At 50.3% G+C, this 21,437-nt stretch overlaps 1 protein-coding gene across 8 annotated transcripts in view; it reads right to left on the reverse strand.

Moving 5' to 3' along the window:
- Positions 1–21,437, reverse strand: part of LOC140457032 (neurexin-2-like) — a 1,330,437-nt gene that overhangs the window by 356,217 nt on the left and 952,783 nt on the right. For all 8 annotated transcript variants that reach the window (XM_072550954.1, XM_072550952.1, XM_072550953.1 and 5 more), the window contains one exon: positions 17,086–17,257. In XM_072550954.1, the coding sequence (XP_072407055.1) occupies positions 17,086–17,257 (172 nt within the window). The remainder of the gene's footprint in view (positions 1–17,085; positions 17,258–21,437) is intronic.

Raw genomic sequence — 21,437 nt, forward strand, 5'->3', positions numbered from 1 at the left:
CTGTGTGTGTCTGTGTGTGTTGGTATGAGTTTGTCTGTGTGTATATCTGTATGTGTGTGTTTCCATGTATGTGTCTGTCCATGTGTATGTGTGTGTTTGTGTGTATGTCTGTGTGTGTGTGTCTGTGTCTGATTGTGTGTCTGTGTTTGTGTCCGTGTGTGTGTATCTGTGTGTGTGTGTGTCTGTATTTGTTTGTATGTATCTGTGTGTCCATGTATGTGTGTGTGTGTATCTGTGTGTGTGTGTGTGTGTGTGTCTGTGGGTGTGTGTGGGTGTGTGTGTGTGTGTGTGTGTATATCTGTGTGTCCTTGTGTGTATGTGTGTGTGTGTGTGTGTCTGTGGGTGTGTGTGTGTGTGTGTGTCTGTGGGTGGGTGTGTGAGTGGGTGTGTGTGTCTGTGTGTGTGTGTGTGTCTGTGGGTATCCGTGTGTGTGTGTGTGTCTGTGGGTGTGTGTATGTGTGTGTGTGTGTATCTGTGTGTCTGTGGGTGTGTGTGTGTCTGTGTGTGTGTGTGTGTCTGTGGGTATCCGTGTGTGTGTCTGTGGGTGTGTGTATGTGTGTGTATCTGTGTGTCTGTGGGTGTGTGTGTGTGTCTGTGTGTCTGTGTCTGTGGGTGTGTGTGTGTGTGTGTATGTGTGTGTGTGTGAGTGGGTGTGTGTGTCTGTGTGTGTGTGTCTGTGGGTATCCGTGTGTGTGTGTGTCTGTGGGTGTGTGTATGTGTATCTGTGTGTCTGTGGGTGTGTGTGTGTGTGTGTGTGTGTCTGTGGGTATCCGTGTGTGTGTCTGTGGGTGTGTGTATGTGTGTGTATCTGTGTGTCTGTGGGTGTGTGGGTGTGTCTGTGTGTCTGTGTCTGTGGGTGTGTGTGTGTATGTGTGTGAGTGGGTGTGTGTGTCTGTGTGTGTGTGTCTGTGGGTATCCGTGTGTGTGTGTGTCTGTGGGTGTGTGTATGTGTGTGTGTGTGTGTATCTGTGTGTCTGTGGGTGTGTGTGTGTGTCTGTCTGTGTGTGTGTCTCTGTGGGTGTGTGTGTGTGTGTGTGTATCTGTGTGTCCTTGTGTGTGTGTGTGTGTGTGTGTGTGTGTGTGTCTGTGGGTGTCTGTGTCTGTGTGTGGGTGTGTGTGTCTGTGGGTGTGTGGGTGTGTCTGTGTGTGTACGTCTGTGTGTGTGTGGGTGTGTGTGTCTGTGTGTGTGTGGGTGTGTGTGCGTGTGTGTCTGTGTGTGTCCGTGTGTGAGTGGGTGTGGAAGAGGAAGAGTTGATTTTTTGTACAGTTGTAAACTCCTTTAATGCCAGTGGTTTAAAGCATTTAACACAAGGTTACTCATTTACAGGAATTTTAGCCTTGATTTTATAGAGAATTTAAACAACTCAGAGAATAGGTAGAGGTTAAATTTATGCAACATTAGGCAGCAAGAGGGTGATTGAATTCTGAGCTTTTGACTTTGATAATTTGACGCGATTGTGTTTTTGGTAGGGATTCCCTCCAGCTGCAAGGCAAGGTTCAAGTGAAGATAAACATCTCTCGATTTTAAAAGGGTTAAACTCACTTTTACACTCAAAGAGAGGTCAAAGCAATTCTTCCATGTTAGCTTCAACCTTTATCCACACAGTTGTCACTTGTGTTTTTGTTTATTCGTTTTTAAGGCTTTATGTTTCTCATCTTTGTGAAATTATTTCTTTTAGATATTTTTGTTTTTGGTTCGTGTTGTTTTCCCAGAGACTTTCCAGTTTTGGTTTTGTGCTGTTGATGATGACCCATTGGGGGACATTGGGGTTGGCGTGGGGATGGTGCATGCTGGGAGTGTTGCTCGCCATCTCAGGTGGTGATGTTGAGGGCCAGCTCAGTGGGACTTGGCGAGACAGGGAGAGCTCATCGTGACCAAGCTTCCTCTCAGCCCTCATCCCTCAGGGAGCTCTCAAACACCTCTGTCCCTTCCCCTATCCCTCACTCCAGGCCTTCAACCCTCTGGGTCTTTCTCCCATCCCTGGTCCCTTGAGTGTTCCCTGATTCCCATTGCTCTGCCATCAGCTGCCTGGTAACTCCAAGTTCTGGAATTCTCTTCCTAAACCTCTCGGGCCACTTCTCTCTCTCTCTGTCTCTCTCTCTCTCTTTTTCTCTATTTCTGTTTCTCTTTCTCTCCCTTTCTCTCTCTCTCTCTTGCTCTCTCTATTTCTGTCTCTCTCTGTCTCTCTCTTTTTTGCTATTTCTGTCTCTCTCTCTTTCACTCTCTCTATTTCGTCTCTCTTTCTTTCTCGCTTTTTCTATTTGTCTCTCTTTTGTCTCTCTTTTTCTCTCTCTACCTCTCATTCTCTCTCCCTCTCTTTGTCTATGTCTCTTTCTCTCTCTGTCACTCTCTCTCTACCTCTACCTCTGTATCTGTCTCTTTCTCTCTCTCTGCCTCTCATTCTCTCTCTCTCTTTCTCCCTCCCTCTCTCTGTCTCTCTTTCTCTCTCTCTGTCACACTCTCTCTCTCTGTATCTGTCTCTTTCTCTCTCTCTCTGTGTCTCTTTCTCTCTCTCTCGTTATCAACCTCTTTCTGTCTTTCTTTCCTTCTCTTTTCTCTCTCTGGCTCCTTCTCTTTTCTTTCTCTCTCTCCCTTTCTCTCTTTATCTATCTCTGTCTCTCTTTCCCTTTGTTTTGTCTTTCCTTCTTTTGTTTGTGCGCCCTTTCTTCTCTCTTTCTCTGTCTCTCTCGCTCTTTCTCTCTCTCTCTCTCTCTCTCTCTCTCTCCTCCCATCACTAAGATGCTCTGTGTAACGACCTCCATGATTAAGTTTTTGGTCAGTGAACAACAGTTCCTTGGTTTGACTGATTGTCCTGTGCAGTATCTTAGTGATTTTGTCTAATATTTACTTGCTACGTTAACCTTCGACAGACGCCAATACGCCAACCAAAGCTCCAAACTGCTGTGCGTCATGATGTCGAATATGTAACATGGCCGTGTGTGCGTGTCAAGCTATGTGTCTCTCCCCCTCTTACAATATCATGAGGTTACATTACATCCCCACTACAGTGAGAGCAGGTCAGAGGCTGGGAATAACGCAGCAAGTAACTCCCCTCCTGACTCCCCCAAAGCCTGTCCCACCAGCGACAAGTCAGGAGGGTGAGGGAACACTCCCCACTTGTCCCTAGATGGGGTCAAGCTTCTTGAGTGTTGTTAGAGCTGCCCCCACCCCCCATCCAGGGACAAAGCAGCCCCCACTCGATTGGCACCACACCCACACCCCCTCCCTCCACCCCCCCCCTCAGTAGCAGGAGTGTGTACCATCTACAAGACGCACTGCAGCAACTCCCCGAGGCTCCTCAGGGCAGCACCTTCCAAACCCACCACCATCTGGAAGGTCAAGGGGCAGCAGATACATGGGAACACCACCCCCCCGCCCCACCCCCCGCACGTTCCCACCGCTCCCCATCCCGACTTGGGAAAAAAAGGGGCTTCTGTGAACCTTTGCAGATGTCGATGGCGGTTGCCGTGGTTACCGTCCCCGAGATCGGTCTTTTTTCAGGCCTACTCCCATTCCCCAGGGAGGGGTTTGAACTCACAGCGTTGGCTAAGGGCTCTGGGACCTGCTGGTCCGCTCCACCCCCCTCTCCCCAGCGGCGAGGAACCTGCAGGGTGCCTCACCGATTCCGGAAATTTCCGCCGGGTGGGCACGTCTGGAGGACCGCTTGACGGTGGGATGACAAGAGACAGTAAGGAGCCTCACCTATCAGTCAGCCCAGGCCTTGCGCTGGGACCGAAACACTTAGAGGGGATTTAAGGTCTGGCCTCGTCTTTATTACATTGCTCTGTGTTAGCTGGAGCATCAGAGGCTGATGGAAGAACATAAACTTATGAGGGGACACAGGTAGATCTCTGAAGGTAAACCTGCAGGTTGAGTCAGTAGTTGGGAAGGTAAATACAGTGTTGTCATTTGTCTTGAGAGGACTGGAATATAAGAGCAGGGTTCATTCTGGTCAGGACACATTTGGAGTATTGTGCCCAGTTTTGGGCCCAATATCTCAGGGAGGATGTGCTGGAACGTGCTCAGAGGAGGTTCACGAGAATGGTACCAGGAATGAGAAGTTTCACATATGAGGGACGTTTGAGGATTCTGGGTCTGTACTCGATGGAGTTTAGAAGGATGAGGGGGGGGGGGATGTGATTGAAACTTACAGAGTACTGAACGGCCTGGACAGAGGGGATGCTGGGAATCATGAGGGGGCATGGATAGGATAAATGGGCAAAGTCTTTCCCCTGGGGTCGGGGGGAGTCCAGAACTAGAGGGGCATAGGTTTAGGGTGAGAGGGGAAAGATATAAAAGAGACCTAAGGGGCAACCTTTTCACACAGAGGGTGGTGTGTGTTTGGAATGAGCTGCCAGAGGAAGTGGTGGAGGCTGGTACAATGACGACATTTAAGAGGCATTTGGATGGGTATATGAATAGGAAGGGTTTGGAGGGATATGGGCCAGGTGTTGGCAGGTGGGACGAGATTGGGTTGGGATATGTGGTCGGCATGGACGGGTTGGATCAAAGGGTCTGTTTCCATGCTGTACATCTCTATGACTCTATGGTCGGAGAGATTAGGAGCCCAAGGCACAGCCTTGGAGTAGAGGGAAGACCCTTTGGAACGGAGATAAGGAGAAACGTCTTCAGCCAGAGAGTGGGGAATCTGTGGAATCCACTGTCACAGAAGGCTGTGGGGGCCAGGTCACTGAGTATATTTATAACAGAGATAGATAGGTTTTTGGTTGCTAAGGTTACGGGGCGAAAGCGGGAGAATGGGGTTGAGAAACCTATCAGCCGTGATTGATAAGGTGGGGCAGACTTGATGGGCCGAATGGCTGGATTTCTGCTCCTACGTCTTATGGTCTTACGGAGAGTCTTTTCCCCAGGGTGGGAAGTGTCAAATACTCGGGGGGCAGAGGTTTAAGGTGAGAGGCGTAAGTCTAAAAGGAGATGTGCAGGGTAACAGGTGCCTGGAACACTCAGCCGAGGGAAGAGGGGGGGGAAGAGGCCGAGGTGATAACAATGTTTAATAGGCACTTTGACAGACACAAGAACAGGCGGGTTATAGAGAGATATGGAATATGCATTTGCAGATTGGATTAGTTTAGAATGGCATAGATCAGAGCATTGTGTATAGGAGTTGAGTGGGTCATGTTGGGGCTGTACAGGGTGTCGATGAGGCCACTATTGGAATCCTGCATTCAATTCTGGTCTCCCTGCTACAGGAAGGACATTGTGAAACTTGAAAGAGTACCGGGGTTGGAGGGTTTGAGCTACAGGGAGAGGCTGAACAGGCTGGAGCTGTTTTCCCTGGAGCATCGGAGGCTGAGGGGTGACCTTATAGAGGTTTATAAAACCACAAGGGGCATAAATAGACAAGGTGTTTTCCATAGGGCAGGGGAGTCCACATTAGAAGATACTAAGAGGGGATAGATGGGTGGGATGGTGGCTCAGTGGTTAGGACTGCTGCCTCACAGCATCAGGGGCCTGGGTTCGATTCCAGGGCAGCTTTGGCATGGACTGGATTGGCCGAATCTCCCTCTTCCACACTGTTGAGATGCTATGATATAAAAGGGGACCTGAGGGGCAACCTTTTCACCCAGAGGGTGGTGCGTGTGTGGAAGGAGCTGCCAGAGGAAGTGGTGGAGGCTGGTACAATGACAACATTTAAAAGGCATCTGGATGGGGACATTAATAGGAAGGGTTTAGGGGGATATGGGCCAAGTGCTGGGAAATGGGACTAGATTAATTTAGGATATCTGATCAGCATGGACGGGTTGGGCCGAAGGGTCTGTTTCTGTGTCGAATATCTCTATGACTCTGAATGGGAATGGAATCATTTAGATATCGGGTTAGCATGGACGGGTTGGGCCGAAGGGTCTGTTTCTGAGCTGGATATCTCTCTATGATTGTAAATGGAAATGGATTCATTTAGATATCGGGTTAGCATGGACGGGTTGGGCCGAAGGGTCTGTTTCTGAGCTGGATATCTCTCTATGATTGTAAATGGAAATGGATTCATTTAGATATCGGGTTAGCATGGACGGGTTGGGCCGAAGGGTCTGTTCCCGTGTTGTACTGTTCGTTCTGTCCATATGTTTACAGAAAGGTTCAGCCGCGGAATCCTGACGTGAGTCGGTTCAGAAGCCTTAAACGTTAAGCAAGGTTCATAAAATCTCGCAGATTATATTTGTTAAAGTGCGCATATAATTCCAGGACTTGCAGCTCCTGATGACTGGTAAGAGACACAGGCACTTCCAGGTTTAATTGAACACAGGGCTAGACTCATGCCTCACTGATCTTGTGTGATTGAACTGCAGCTATCCCTGACATCCATGATGAATCACTTCTTGTTAAAAGGAGACCTTTTTTAACTCTGCTGCTATTATTCGGAATCATTAAACACAGCAATTTTCCATCAGGATTGCACAGCTCTTCCCAGAGCACTCCGACTCCAATGCCAATTTCAAGAATCGCTCTCCTCCTACGCCACCCCCTTCAATTCTCACGCCCACCCAACTCCTTCCTCGCGGAATAGAAAGACTGTCTGCTCCCCCCTCCCCCCTCCCCCCTACCCCAGGGCAAAGATTCACTCCCTCGTTATGAATCTTACTTTGCTTCTGAACATTTTTACAATTTCTGTAGAAACATCACAGACATAGAGATGTACAGCGCTGAAACATACCCTTCGGCCCAACCCGTCCATGCTGACCAGATATCCTAACTTAATCCAGTCCCATTTGCCAGCACTTGGCCCATATCCCCCCAAACCCTTCCTATTCATGTCCCCATCCAGATGCCTGTTAAATGTTGTCATTGTACCAGCCTCCACCACTTCCTCTGGCAGCTCATTCCATACACGTACCACCCTCTGGGTGAAAAAGTTGCCCCTTTTATATCAAGTCATAGAGATGTACAGCACAGAAACAGACCCTTCGGCCCAACTCGTCCATTCTGACCAGATATCCCAACCCAATCTAGTCCCGTTTGCCAGCACTTGGCCCATATCCCCCCAAACCCGTCCTATTCATGTCCCCATCCAGATGCCTGTTAAATGTTGTCATTGTACCAGCCTCCACCACATCCTCTGGCAGCTCATTCCACACACGCACCACCCTCTGTGTGAAAAAGTTACCCCTCAGGACCCTTTTATATCTTTCCCCTCCCACCCTAAACCTATGCCCCTCTAGTTCTGGACTCCCCCACCCCAGGGAAAAGACTTTGTCTATTTACCCTATCCATGCCCCTCATGATTTTATAAACCTCTATAAGGTCACCCCTCAGCCTCCGACGCTCCAGGGAAAACAGCCCCAGCCTGTTCAGCCTCTCCCTGTAGCTCAAACCCTCCAACCCTGGAAACATCCTTGTAAATCTTTTCTGAACCCTTTCAAGTTTCACAACATCTTTCCAATAGGAAGGAGACCAGAATTGCACGCAATATTCCAACAGTGGCCTAACCAATGTCCTGTACAGCTGCAACATGACCTCCCAACTCCTGTATTCAATACTCTGACCAATAAAGGAAAGCATACCAAACGCCTTCTTCACTATCCTATCTTCCTGCGACTCCACTTTCAAGGAGCTATGAACCTGCATTCTGAGGCATGTCCAACATAGTGTAAGACTCACAGCTGCCTCCTGCAGGGGCATCTAGGGATGGACACTAAACACAAGGCTTGGCCAGTGAACACAAAACAGAAACGGGAAAGCAATTTGCCGTGGAAATTGGAAATACTGCATCCCACGATAAAATATACAAAACCATTCAGCTGACTGCTGTTGGGGTTTAATGGCGCAATACAGACGGAAACTCAAAAGTGCTTGGATCTCGGGTATTACTGGCAATATATTATTCCCCGGCCTCCCCCTTTCAACACAGAGGACTTTTCCACAATTACAGACGATGCTGAGGAGCCAATATCCTTCTCAATTACTGCGCCGCTACGTTGCGTTAGGATTCAGCAATCTCTGGGAAACGATCACTCACAATTTCAGACTGACAACTTGCAGCGCGTTGGGGGAAGGTGGGGGGAATTGGTGTGGGAGAGGACAGACGGTCCCACCACCCCTCGGTTGGTCGGGGAGTGTTTGAGCCACTGAAACAACACGGGTGCCCGAGAATGAGCTAATGGCGGCAATTCATTCCCAGGTATCTGTTATTCTATATATAAACGATCCCTGAAACGCTCAGTTAGATTCCAGTCAGTAACTCACTCCCAAATACCTGTTATTCCATATATAAACCACCCTGAACCCCTCAGTTAGATTCCAGTCTGTAACTCACTCCCAGGTACCTGTTATTCTATATATAAACCACCCTGAACCCCTCAATTAGATTCCAGTCTGTAACTCACTCCCAAGTATCTGTTATTCTATATATAAACCACCCCGAACCCCTCAGTTAGATTCCAGTCTGTAACTCACTCCCGGGTATCTGTTATTCTATATATAAACCACCCCGAACCCGTCAGTTAGATTCCAGTCTGTAACTCACTCCCAGGTATCTGTTATTCTATATATAAACCACCCCGAACCCCTCAGTTAGATTCCAGTCTGTAACTCACTCCCAGGTATCTGTTATTCTATATATACACCACCCTGAACCCCTCAATTTGATTGCAGTCTGTAACTCACTCCCAGGTATCTGTTATTCTGTATATAAACCACCCTGAACCCCTCAGTTACATTCCAGTCTGTAACTCACTCCCAGGTATCTGTTATTCTGTATATAAACCACCCTGAACACCTCAGTTAGATTCCAGTCTGTAACTCACTCCCAGGTATCTGTTATTCTATATATAAACCACCCCGAACCCCTCAGTTACATTCCAGTCTGTAACTCACTCCCAGGTATCTGTTATTCTGTATATAAACCACCCTGAACCCCTCAGTTACATTCCAGTCTGTAACTCACTCCCAAGTATCTGATTTCTGTATATAAACCACCCTGAACCCCTCAATTAGATTCCAGTCTGTAACTCACTCCCAGGTATCTGTAATTCTGTATATAAACCACCCTGAACCCCTCAGTTAGATTCCAGTCTGTAACTCACTCCCTGGTATCTGTTATTCTATACATAAACCACCCTGAACCCCTCAATTTGATTCCAGAGTGTAATTTACTCCCGGGTAAGGGAGTGAGTAGGACTGTTGGGAGTGTGGAAAATCACGGAGTTTGGGGATTAGAGAAGGCCATTTATTTCTTGGTACCCCTGTGATCAAGCACCACTCGAGATTCAAAGCCTTCTCACACCTGATGTCTGATTCGAGGTTTATTTGTATGGAGGTGCAGGAGGAGGAGGAGGGGGGGGGTAGGTGATTCAACCTGTCATAACAGTCATTCACAGAGTCTCGCCATGACAAGTTCAATGATTGTCCACTGAAGCAGTTGGAGAGGCCGCAGTAATGGGGCACATCCCCTCAAACTCTGATCGGGTCCTCGCTGACATCTCCACACCAACATGTCAAAAGACCAATCTCACCATACATCGGAACCACACTCTCCCAGGACAGGGACAGCATGGGGTTAGATACAGAGTAAAGCTCCCTCTACACTGTCCCCCATCACACACTCCCCAGGACAGGGACAGCACGGGGTTAGATACAGAGTAAAGCTCCCTCTACACTGTCCCCCATCAAACACTCCCCCGGACAGGGACAGCACAGGGTTAGCTATAGAGTAAAGCTCCCTCTACACTCTCCCCCATCAAACACTCCCCAGGACAGGGACAGCACAGGGTTAGATAAAGAGTGAAGCTCCCTCTACACTGTTCCCCATCAAACACTCCCCAGGACAGGGACAGCACAGGGTTAGATAAAGAGTGAAGCTCCCTCTACACTGTTCCCCATCAAACACTCCCCAGGACAGGGACAGCACGGGGTTAGATACAGAGTAAAGCTCTCTCTACACTGTCCCCCCATCAAACACCCCCCAGAACATAGACAGCACGGGGTTAGATACAGAGTAAAGCTCCCTCTACACTGTCCCCCATCACACACTCCCCAGGACAGGAACAGCACGGGGTTAGATACAGAGTAAAGCTCTCTCTACACTGTCCCCATCAAACACTCCCCAGGACAGGGACAGCACGGGGTTAAATACAGAGTAAAGCTCCCTCTACACTGTCCCCCCATCAAACACTCCCTAGGACAGGGACAGCACAGGGTTAGATACAGAGTAAAGCTCCCTCTACACTGTCCCCCATCAAACACTCCCCCGGACAGGGACAGCACGGGGTTAGATATAGAGTAAAGCTCCCTCTACACTGTTCCCCGTCAAACACTCTCCCAGGACAGAGACAGCACGGGGTTAGATACAGAGTAAAGCTCCCTCGACACTGTCCCCCCCATCAAACACTCCCCAGGACAGGGTCAGCACGGGGTTAGATACAGAGTAAAGCTTCCTCTACACTATCCCCCATCATACACTCCCCAGGACAGGGACAGCACAGGGTAGATACAGAGTAAAGCTCACTCTACACTGTCCCCCATCAAACATTCCCCAGGACAGGGACAGCACGGGGTTAGATACAGAGTAAAGCTCCCTCTACACTGTCCCCCATCAAACACTCCCCAGGACAGGGACAGCACGGGGTTAGATACAGAGTAAAGCTCCCTCTACACTGTCCCCCCATCAAACACTCCCCAGGACAGGGACAGCACGGGGTTAGATACAGAGTAAAGCTCCCTCTACACTGTCCCCCATCAAACACTCCCCAGGACAGGGACAGCACGGGGTTAGATACAGAGTAAAGCTCCCTCTACACTGTTTCCCATCAAACACTCCCCAGGACAGGGACAGCACGGGGTTAGATACAGAGTAAAGCTCACTCTACACTCTCCCCCATCTTAGACCTGGGTTTGTACCTGGCTGATGTTGTCTGTGAGGATCGGGAGTGTGAAACCGAGGGTTGTTCCCCATGCCCCCACCCTGTTCCCCACCCGCTCCCCGTACACAAAGGGCATTTTCGACCCAGGTTCTGAGGGAGTGGCAGCGCCAGGGCGGGGGGGGGGGTTGTAGTTGGGCAGAGGTAATGGTTGTTGTGGTGAAGGGCGCGGTGCATCTGTTTTCAACAAGGCAAATTAAATCAAGTGGTGGTGGATCAGAGACCCAGAGGATCATGTTCACTGGAAGGAAAGTCACTTGGTGTTCTCGATGGGGCCTGGGCACTCAGTTTGATCGAGAGCTCTTCGGGCCGAAGGGAAAGACAGGCCAGGAGTCTGAGAGGGAGCGAGTGAGAGTGGGGGAGAGAGGGAGACGGAGGCTGTTTGAACTGTGACCTAGGTCAGCGTCGACAACAGCTCCCGGCTCAACGCTTTACCGGAGAAACCTCCAGCTAAAAGTGAGGACTGGAGATGCGGGAAACTCAAGTCTAGATTAGAGCGGTGCCTGAAAAAGCCCAGCAGGTCAGGCAGCTTCTGAGGAGCAGGAAAATCCACCACTCCTGATGAAGGCCTTTTGCCCGAAACGTTGACTCTCCCGCTCCTCGGATGCTGCCTGACCTGCTGGGCTTTTCCAGCACCACACTAATCTGGACTCCGGAGAAACCTTCACATCGACAAGGGCATTGGCTGAGCAGAAACGCATGTTTTGCCGCACTGTTTTGCAGTGCTTCACGTCATCTCAAAGGGCCCCACAATCCCTCAGGTGCAGTCGGAGGGCGGGGTCACCGCCGGGGTTCGGGGGAGGGGGTCTCATGCACGCGCTCCTATTCTCAGTGTGGTGCAGTCAGTACTGACCCTCCGACAGTGCGGCACTCCCTCAGTACGGACCCTCCGACAGTGCGGCACTCCCTCAGTACGGACCCTCTGACAGTGCGGCGCTCCCTCAGTACTGACCCTCTGACAGTGCGGCACTCCCTCAGTACGGACCCTCCGACAGTGCGGCGTTCCCTCAGCACTGACCCTCCGACAGTGCGGCACTCCCTCAGTACTGACCCTCCGACAGTGCGGCGATCCCTCAGTACTGACCCTCTGACAGTGCGGCACTCCCTCAGTACGGACCCTCCGACAGTGCGGCTCTCCCTCAGTACGGACCCTCCGACAGTGCGGCTCTCCCTCAGTACGGACCCTCCGACAGTGCGGCACTCCCTCAGTACGGACTCTCCGACAGTGCGGCACTCCCTCTGCACTGACCCTCCAACAGTGCGGCACTCCCTCAGTACTGACCCTCCGACAGTGCGGCACTCCCTCAGTACTGACCCTCCAACAGTGCGGCACTCCCTCAGTACTGACCCTCTGACAGTGCGGCACTCCCTCAGTACGGACCCTCCGACAGTGCGGCACTCCCTCAGTACTGACCCTCCGACAGTGCGGCGTTCCCTCAGCACTGACCCTCCGACAGTGCGGCGCTCCCTCAGTACTGACCCTCTGACAGTGCAGCACTCCCTCCGTACTGACCCTCTGACAGTGCGGCACTCCCTCAGTACGGACCCTCCGACAGTGTGGCACTCCCTCAGCACTGACCCTCCGACAGTGCGGCGTTCCCTCAGTACTGACCCTCCGACAGTGCGGCACTCCCTCAGCACTGACCCTCCGACAGTGCGGCACTCCCTCAGTACTGACCCTCCGACAGTGCCCGCTACCTCAGTACTGAACCTCCAACAGTGCAATTTCGAACGCCCAATCCACCCTAACCTGCACATCCCTGGGCACTATGGGACAATTTAACACGGCCAATCCACCCTAACCTGCACATCCCTGGGCACTATGGGACAATTTAGCACGGCCAATCCACCCTAACCTGCACATCCCTGGGCATATGGGACAATTTAGCACGGCCAATCCACCCTAACCTGCACATCCCTGGGCACTATGGGACAATTTAGCACGGCCAATCCACCCTAACCTGCACGTCCCTGGACACTATGGGGCAATTTAGCACGGCCAATCCACCCTAACCTGCACATCCCTGGGCACTATGGGACAATTTAGCACGGCCAATCCACCCTAACCTGCACATCCCTGGGCACTATGGGACAATTTAGCACGGCCAATCCACCCTAACCTGCACATCCCTGGGCACTATGGGACAATTTAGCACGGCCAATCCACCCTAACCTGCACATCCCTGGGCATATGGGACAATTTAGCACGGCCAATCCACCCTAACCTGCACATCCCTGGGCACTATGGGACAATTTAGCACGGCCAATTCACCCTAACCTGCACATCGCTGGGCATATGGGACAATTTAGCACGGCCAATCCACCCTAACCTGCACATCCCTGGGCACTATGGGACAATTTAGCACGGCCAATCCACCCTAACCTGCACGTCCCTGGACACTATGGGGCAATTTAGCACGGCCAATCCACCCTAACCTGCACATCCCTGGGCACTATGGGACAATTTAGCACGGCCAATTCACCCTAACCTGCACATCCCTGGGCACTATGGGACAATTTAGCACGGCCAATCCACCCTAACCTGCACGTCCCTGGACACTATGGGGCAATTTAGCACGGCCAATCCACCCTAACCTGCACATCCCTGGTCACTATGGGACAATTTAGCACGGCCAATCCACCCTAACCTGCACATCTCTGGGCACTATGGGACAATTTAGCACGGCCAATCCACCCTAACCTGCACACCTTTGGTCTGTGGGAGGAAACCGGAGCACCCGAAGGAAACCCCACGCAGACACGGGGAGAACGTGCAAACTCCACACAGACACCCGAGGGTGGGATCGAACCTGGGTCCCTGGCGCTGTGAGGCAGCAGCGCTAACCACTGAGCCACTGTGCCATATCCCTTTATACCTTTGCTTAAGGAATAACTCTCTCTCTCTCAGATTTAAAACTGACCCAGCATCCACTGCAGCTTGTGGAAGAGATTTCCAACCATGTCCCACCCTTTGTGTGTGGAAATGTTCCCTGACATCTTTCCTGAATGGTCTGGCCCGAATTCTCAGCGTCTACCCCCTCGATACAGAGTCAGACAGCACGGAAACAGACCCCATGGCCCAACTTGTCCATGCTGATCATAATCCCCAAACTAAACTAGTCCCCCCTGCCTGCTCCTGGCCCATATCCCTCCAAACCCTTTCCTCGTCATGTCCTTATCCAAATGTCTAAATTTACCCGCGTCCACGCCTTCCTTTGGAGGTTCATTCCACACCCACCATCTGTGTAAAAAAATTCCTCTTCATGTCTTTTTAAAATATTTCTCCTCTCACCTTAAAAATGCCTCCCCAGTCTTGAAAACCCCCCCACCCCAGGGAAAATACACCTGCCATTCACCATATCCATGCCCCTCCTGGTTTTATAAACCTCTAGAGGTCACCCCTCAGCCCCTTACTTTGCAGTGAAATACGTTCCAGCCAATCCAGCCTCTCCTTATAACCCAAACCTCCCATTCCTGGCAACATCCTGATAAATCTCTTCTGACTCTTCTCCGGTTTAGTAACATCCTTCCTGTAACAGGGCGACCAGAACTGGACACAGTTCTCCAGACAAGGCCTCACCAATGTCCTGTACAACCCCAACATGACTCTGGCACTCAAAGGTCTGAACAATGAAGGCAAGCGTGTTTGAACGATCTTATTTCTAAGTTATCTTTTCCACCCTTTAAGTAATGCTCCTAAGTTTCCATTTATTCCTCCTTAATATCTGAGATTTCTACTTGTATCTAAGATGGCTCCATCAGAAAACAGATATTGTAAAAACGGTTCATTGTACTCCTGTACTGTAAAGCCTATTCTACAAAAGAATATTCTATTCTGATTTGTTTCATCTCTCTTCATAAGTCAACCCTTTGCGGACTCAGTCTTGCAAATATCCAGGAGATTTCCTGTGTCTTTCACTGTGAAGAGACTTGAAAAATCCCCTCTGTGAGGTTAGCCGGATTCTCTTATTTCCTCACAGGAAGTCCCCAGCTCCTTCCTGAAATGGAAGCACCATTTGTCTTTGATTTCTTCCTATGCCCTCTGTAGCATTTCCATCCTGTGTTTCCATTTGACGGCTCTTTAACATTCCCGACCTCTGCCTGAAACGTCGACTCTCCTGCTCCTCGGATGGTGTGCTGTGCTTTTCCAGCGCACACTCTCGACTCTGACTCTCCAGCATCTGCAGCCCTCCCTTTCTCCTATTTAACAGGGTATACTCTATTCCCACTTTGTTTCCCAATTTCTTGCTGAACTCTACAATGCCCCCAATCCTCAGGCTTGCTACTTCTGTTTGGCAACTTTATAAGCCTCCTCCTTTGCCCAAAAACCATTTCTCGACCAACGTGGCTCTTTCACTTTTCCTGCTGGGTACTTTCGCCAGATGTAAATGTGCAGTTTTTGTTTTAGAAAAACAAGTGTTAATTCTTTAAAACTACCTATTGCCTCTCTGTTGCCAGCCCTTTAAGGCATTTTTCTAATCAACATCGTCTTTAGATTATCAATAGTTTAAACTTGAGATCCTCATTTCAGGTTAATATACACCTTTTTCAAACTGAGTGGAAGACTCTGTCTACTTGTGAACAGGTTCATATGTAACTTGGGATTTATCAGCGCAAGTCTGGATACTGTTCAGATCTTGCTGGATTTAAACACGGATTGCTTCAGTATCCGAGGAGCCACGAATGGTGCTGAACATTGTGCAGTCTTCGGCGAACATCCCCACTTCGGACCTTACAATTTTTAAAGAATTCATTCACGCCAGGAGTTGGGGGGGGTGTGTGTGGCTGGCTAGACCAGTGCTTACTGCCCATCCCCAGAGGGGCAATTAAAAATCAATGACGTTGCTGTGGGTCTGGAGTCACGTCTAGGTCGGACCAGGTAAGGATGGCAGTTTCCTTCCCTGAAGGATATTAGAGGGGAGGTCATTGATGAAGCAGCCATTGATGGTTGGGCCTAGAAGCCTCCCCTGAGGAACTCCTGCGGGGGTGTCCTGGAGCTGAGATCACTGACCTCCAACCACCTTCCTATGGCAGCAGAGAGTTTGCCACCTATTCATTCCAGTTTTGCTCGGGCTCCTCGTTATCACACTTAGTCAAATGTCACACTCCCCTCCCCTCCGGAATTTAGCTCCTTTGTCCCATGTTTGAACCAAGACTGTGGTCAGGAGCTGAGTGGCCCTGGCAGAACATAAACTGAACGTCACTGAGCAGGTCATGTAGACTTTAACAGCTAAAGAGTGTCCTCCTCCTCCTTCATATCGAACCTCATAGTTTGACGGGCCTATGTTACAGGACAAATGGAACGCTTCTTTCTTACAGCAGTAAGCTCCAAACATCGAATGGGACAATGTGAAAATAACAGGCTCAGGCACAGACTGGATACACCCCTGTTTCCCTGGTAACAGGCCTAAGATTAAATGCCGTTTCTATAGCAACAGGTCCAAAACTGAACATACCCAACTCCTGTTTCTATAGTAACAGGCTGGAGTCTGAATTGGCCCATATCCGGTTTCTATAGTAACAGACCCAAGACTGAAAGGACCCCACTCCTATTTCTATATTAACAGGCCCAAGACCAAATAGTCCCAACTTCTGTTTCTGTAGCAAAAGGTGGAGTCTGAATTGGCCCAACTCCTGTTTCTATAGCAATAGGCCCAAGACTGAATGGGCCCCACACTATTTCTACAGTAACAGGCCCAAGTCTGAATTAGCCCAATTCCTGTTTCTACGGTAACAGGCCCAAGACCGATGGGCCCAACTCCTCACCTCTCCCCCCTCCCCCCCCCCAACAACTCCCCCAACCCCTTCCTGGCGGAGGCATCTGTTGACCACAATGTTAGGGTGACCACAGGACGTGGGGAGGGGATGGGTGGGTGAAGATGGTGGGCTCCATCAACAGCACAAAAAGAAACAGCTGGGTCACAGACTGCGATTTCGGGAGATGAGGCCCCAGTCCACTGCTCAGTATCCACCTGGCTCCCCGAAGCCTGCTCCTCCCCTTTCCACCCCCCCAACCCCGGGGGGGGGGGGGGTCACTCCCATGCACCGTGTCCAGAGACCCCCACCCGTGGGGCTCGACATGTGGGGGTGCTGAGAGGGAGGGAGATAGGACTGATTTCCATCAATCGGGGGAGGTGGGGGGGGAAGAGAGTTGGCGTGTGTGTGTGTGTGTGCGTGTGGGCGGATGAGGGGGTAAGGAGAGTGGTGACTCACCCACTGGGTATCGCTCGTTGACGGGCCAGTTGTCCACCTGCAGTGTGGCATTTCCACCACTCCTCGTGAAACGCACCACATGGTACTTGCCATCGTTGACGACCACGTTGGCCTCCTCGATCACAATGTCGTCCGTCCCGACGTTAAAGATCACCTGAATCTTCCCTTGCTCCTGCGGGGAGAGGAAGAGAGAGAGAGAGAATGGGGAGAAGGTGGGGTTAACCAAAGACATCGTGAAACAGCAACTCACTTTCCCAGAGAACCACACGGGCACGGGAAACAGGCCCTTCGGCCCAACCCGTCCATGCCAACCACATTTCCCAAACTGCGTTAGTCCTGCTTGTCTGCCTTGGGCCCAAATCTCTCTAAACCTTTCCAATTCATACACCATATATACAGATGTACAAACAGACAGGAAACTAGTCACCAGGATACATGAACATCAACTAGCCACAAAACAACAGGACCCTCTCTCACTAGTGTCCTCATATACGGATGAGGAAGGACACCACTTCGACTGGGACAACACATCCATCCTAGGACAAGCCAAATAGAGACACACACGAGAATTCCTAGAAGCATGGCATTCCAACCGGAACTCTATCAACAAACACATCAACTTGGATCCTATTTACCACCCCCTGAGAAAAAGAACAGGAAATGACATCACCATAGGAAATTACATCACCAGCCCAAGGAAACTCGCACATAGAAATAGAAAGTGGGCTACACCACCAGTGCTTCATCTGGAGGCTCACTGACTATGTTACCTAGTACGGTGACGAAACGTCTGGAAATGAACCTTCCAGCTCAGCGAGCAAACCTACATCCAGATTAAGTTTGAAATCTGAGAAGGCCGTTCATGAGTCTGGTAACAGTGGGGAAGAAGCTGTTCTTGAATCTGTTGGTCCGTGTGTTTGAGCTTTTGTCCCTCCTGCCTGACGGAAGAGAGTGGGAGAGATTCTAACCGGGGTGGGAGGGGTCTATGATGATGTTGGCTGCCTTCCTGAGGCAGTGGGGAGTGTAGATGGAGTCAGTGGATGGAAGGTTGGGTTTGTGTGAGGGACTGGGCTGTATTCACAGCTCCCTGGAGTGTCTCACAGTCCTGGGCAGATCAGTTGGCATACCAGGCTGTGAGATAAATGGTGCATCAATAAAAATTGCTGAAAGTCCTTGTGGACGTGCTGAATTTCCTTAGCCTCCTGAGGAAGTAGAAGCATTGTGATTTATTGACGGTCACGTCAATGTGTGTGAACCAGGAGAGATCGTCTCTCACCTTAAACATATGCCCTCCAGTCATGGATTCCCCTACCTTTGGGAAAAGACCTTGGCTATTCACCCTATCCATGCCCCTCATAAACCTCGATAAGGTCACCCCTCAGCCTCCTGTGCTCCAGTGAAAAAAGGTAATAAGAGTCATAGAGATCTACAGCATGGAAACAGACCCTTCAGTACAACCCGTCCATGCTGACCAGATATCCCAACCCAATCTAGTCCCATTTGCCATCACTTGGCCCATATCCCTCCAAACCCTCCCTATTCCTGTCCCCATCCAGATGCCTTTTAAATGTTGGCATTGTACCAGCCTCCACCACTTCCTCTGGCAGCTCATTCTATACACACACCATCCTCTGTGTGAAACAGTTGCCCCTCAGGTCCCTTTTATATCTTTCCCCTCCCACCCTAAACCTATGCCCCTCTAGTTCTGGACTCCCCCGACCCAGGGAAAAGACCTTGCCTATTTACCCTATCCATGCCCCCTCATGATTTTGTAAACCTCTATAAGGTCACCCCTCAGCCTCCAACGCTCCGGGGAAAACAGCCCCAGCCTGTTCAGCCCCTCCTTATAACCCAAACCCTCCAATCCTGGCCGCATCCTGGTAAATCTCTTCTGAACTCTCTCCAGCTTAATAACAACAGGGAGACCAGAACTGTGCACTGAAGTGGTCTCACCAACACCTCTAACATGAGGTTAAACAAAAAATATCCCCCTTCAAGGGAGCATAGTTGACCACAGATTTGACCCCACCAACCCACTACACCCAAGTCACAGCAGACACATCAAAAGAGTCAATGCAATGCGATCTTGTTTTGTATGGACTGAAACGAGAATATGAGTTCCCTAATTGAGGCTGTTAATCAGGAAGCCCTGGCTGACAGACATTAACAGGAATGTCAGACGATTCTGTTCACTGGGAGAGCTGTCTGGGTCAGCGTCCAGGACTCTCTGCGTGGGAATAGAGGGTGATGGGATACCAGCTTCCATGGAGTTATTTTCCCAGCCCTAAATAAGAAATGGAGTAGGCCTGAAGCCTGAGCTGTCAGTGCGGCCTAACTCCAAACACCTGTCCCCCCATCCCTTTACTCATTCATCAAAAAGAAAAATAGTTTAAAGACCTCAGATTTAGGATGAACAGCCGATGTGGGAATCTCTCCAGATCCCGTTGGCTCTCTCCTGGGTTAACGATGGACTGTGATAGTGTGTGAGAGGCCTTGGAGGACAAGATGGTGGGGAGGTGGGTCGGTTTGGTTCCGCAATATCAATCCATCAACTCGCGTCTGTCAGCGGATCACGCTCCACTGCCTTCCATCAGGAGAGATATTTATTTCAATTAAGGATCTGAATACAGGAGTAGCCCACAGTGACCTCTGCTACAGAGAAAAAAAGGTCGTTGCGCTAGGAATCGCTGGAGAAATTCAGCAGGTCTGGCAGCCTCTGAGGAGAGAAAGCAGAGTTGACCTTTTGTTTCGAGTGACCCCTGTTTAGCATTTCCTGGAATGTTACCCGGGGCTGGAGGGATCCAACGATGGAGAGAGATTGGACAGACTGGGGTCGCTTTCCTTCAAGCAGAGGAGACTGAGGGGGGGGGGGGGGGGGCGTGACTGAGATGGATAAAATCATGGGGGGGGGGGCTTAGAGAGACAGGAAGGAACATTACCCTCTTGGTGGGGGGTTCAGTAACTGGGGGGAGGGGGGCATCGGTTTAAGGGAAGGGCCATGAGATTTCGAAGGGGACGTGAGGGGAAACGTTTTCACCCAGAAGGTGGTGGGAGTCTGGAAGGCGATGCCTGTGAGGGGTGGGAGAGGCAGAAACCCCCCCCATCGTATTGAAGAAGGATTTAGACGGGCACTCGCAATGCCAAGGCTATGGGTCGAGTGCTGGGGTAACGGGGCTAGAACAGGGAGGTGGGTTGGCACAGACTGATGTGGACATGATGAACCGAAGGGCCTTTGTCTGCGCCGTAGACTGCTATTATTCTAGGACTGACCAGGTCAGAGAACGAGGGGTTGAGGGGGAGCTGGATGGAGTAGACTCCGTGACTGCAGAGTGGGGAATGAAGAGGGGAGAAAGCAAGGCCATATCTCTATCTGCCTCTCGCTCTGTCTCTCCCTCTATCTCTCTGACTTGCTCTCTTTCTCTCTCTCTAGCCATATCCCTCTCCATCGATCTGTCTCCTTCCCTCCTTCTCTCCCCCTCTCTCTATCTCCCTCTCTGTTATACTATCACTCTCTCCTCCTCTAATTCCCGTGTCTGTTTTTCTATCTATTTCTCTTGATCAACCTCTCTACCTCACCGTGTTCTCTGTCCCTCTCTCTCTACCCAACTCTTTCTCTTTGTATACCTTCTCTCCCTCAGTCTCTCTTTCACTCTAACTATTTCTCATTCCCTCCATCTCTCTTTCCTTATGTCTCTGTCTGCTTCTCTCTCTCTTAGCTATACTCCTCTCTATCGATCTCTCTCTCTTTACCTATATCCCTTCGCCCTCAATCTCTCTCTCTCTTTCCAGCTATATCCCTCTCCATCAATCTCTCTCTCTGCCGCGCTCTCTTTCTCTCTCTGTACCTATCCCTCTCTGTTGATCTCTCTCTCTTTTTCTCCCCTCTCTCTCACTCTCTCTCTGCCTTTCTGTTATACAATCACTCTCCTCCACTATCCCTTCCAACATTAAAGGAGCTGAATCCATTTAAGTGCCCCGATCTGTAGAAGTAATTGATGAAAGCTCAGCAATGAGAAGGTTTGGCCATCTCAAACCCGCAATAGGCACAAAAAAAAAGAGGGGGTTGAGGTGGGTGGCTGTGTTAATATTCACATCCTTAGGACATCTGAATTCATTCGCAGCAGACAGATCAGCCTTGTCTAGCTTTGCATCGACTCCCCTGGAAGTGACTGGAATATAAACATGAATTAGGAGCCGCAATAATCTCTCAAATACTTGCAGGTTAGGGTGGATTGGCCATTGTAATTGTCCCATAGTGCCCAGGGATGTGCAGGTTAGGGTGGATTGGCCGTGCTAAATTGTCCCATAGAGCCCAGGGATGTGCAGGTTAGGGTGGATTGGCCGTGCTAAAT

This window comes from Chiloscyllium punctatum, chromosome 31 (genome assembly GCF_047496795.1).
Source record: "Chiloscyllium punctatum isolate Juve2018m chromosome 31, sChiPun1.3, whole genome shotgun sequence".
Taxonomy (NCBI): domain Eukaryota; kingdom Metazoa; phylum Chordata; class Chondrichthyes; order Orectolobiformes; family Hemiscylliidae; genus Chiloscyllium; species Chiloscyllium punctatum.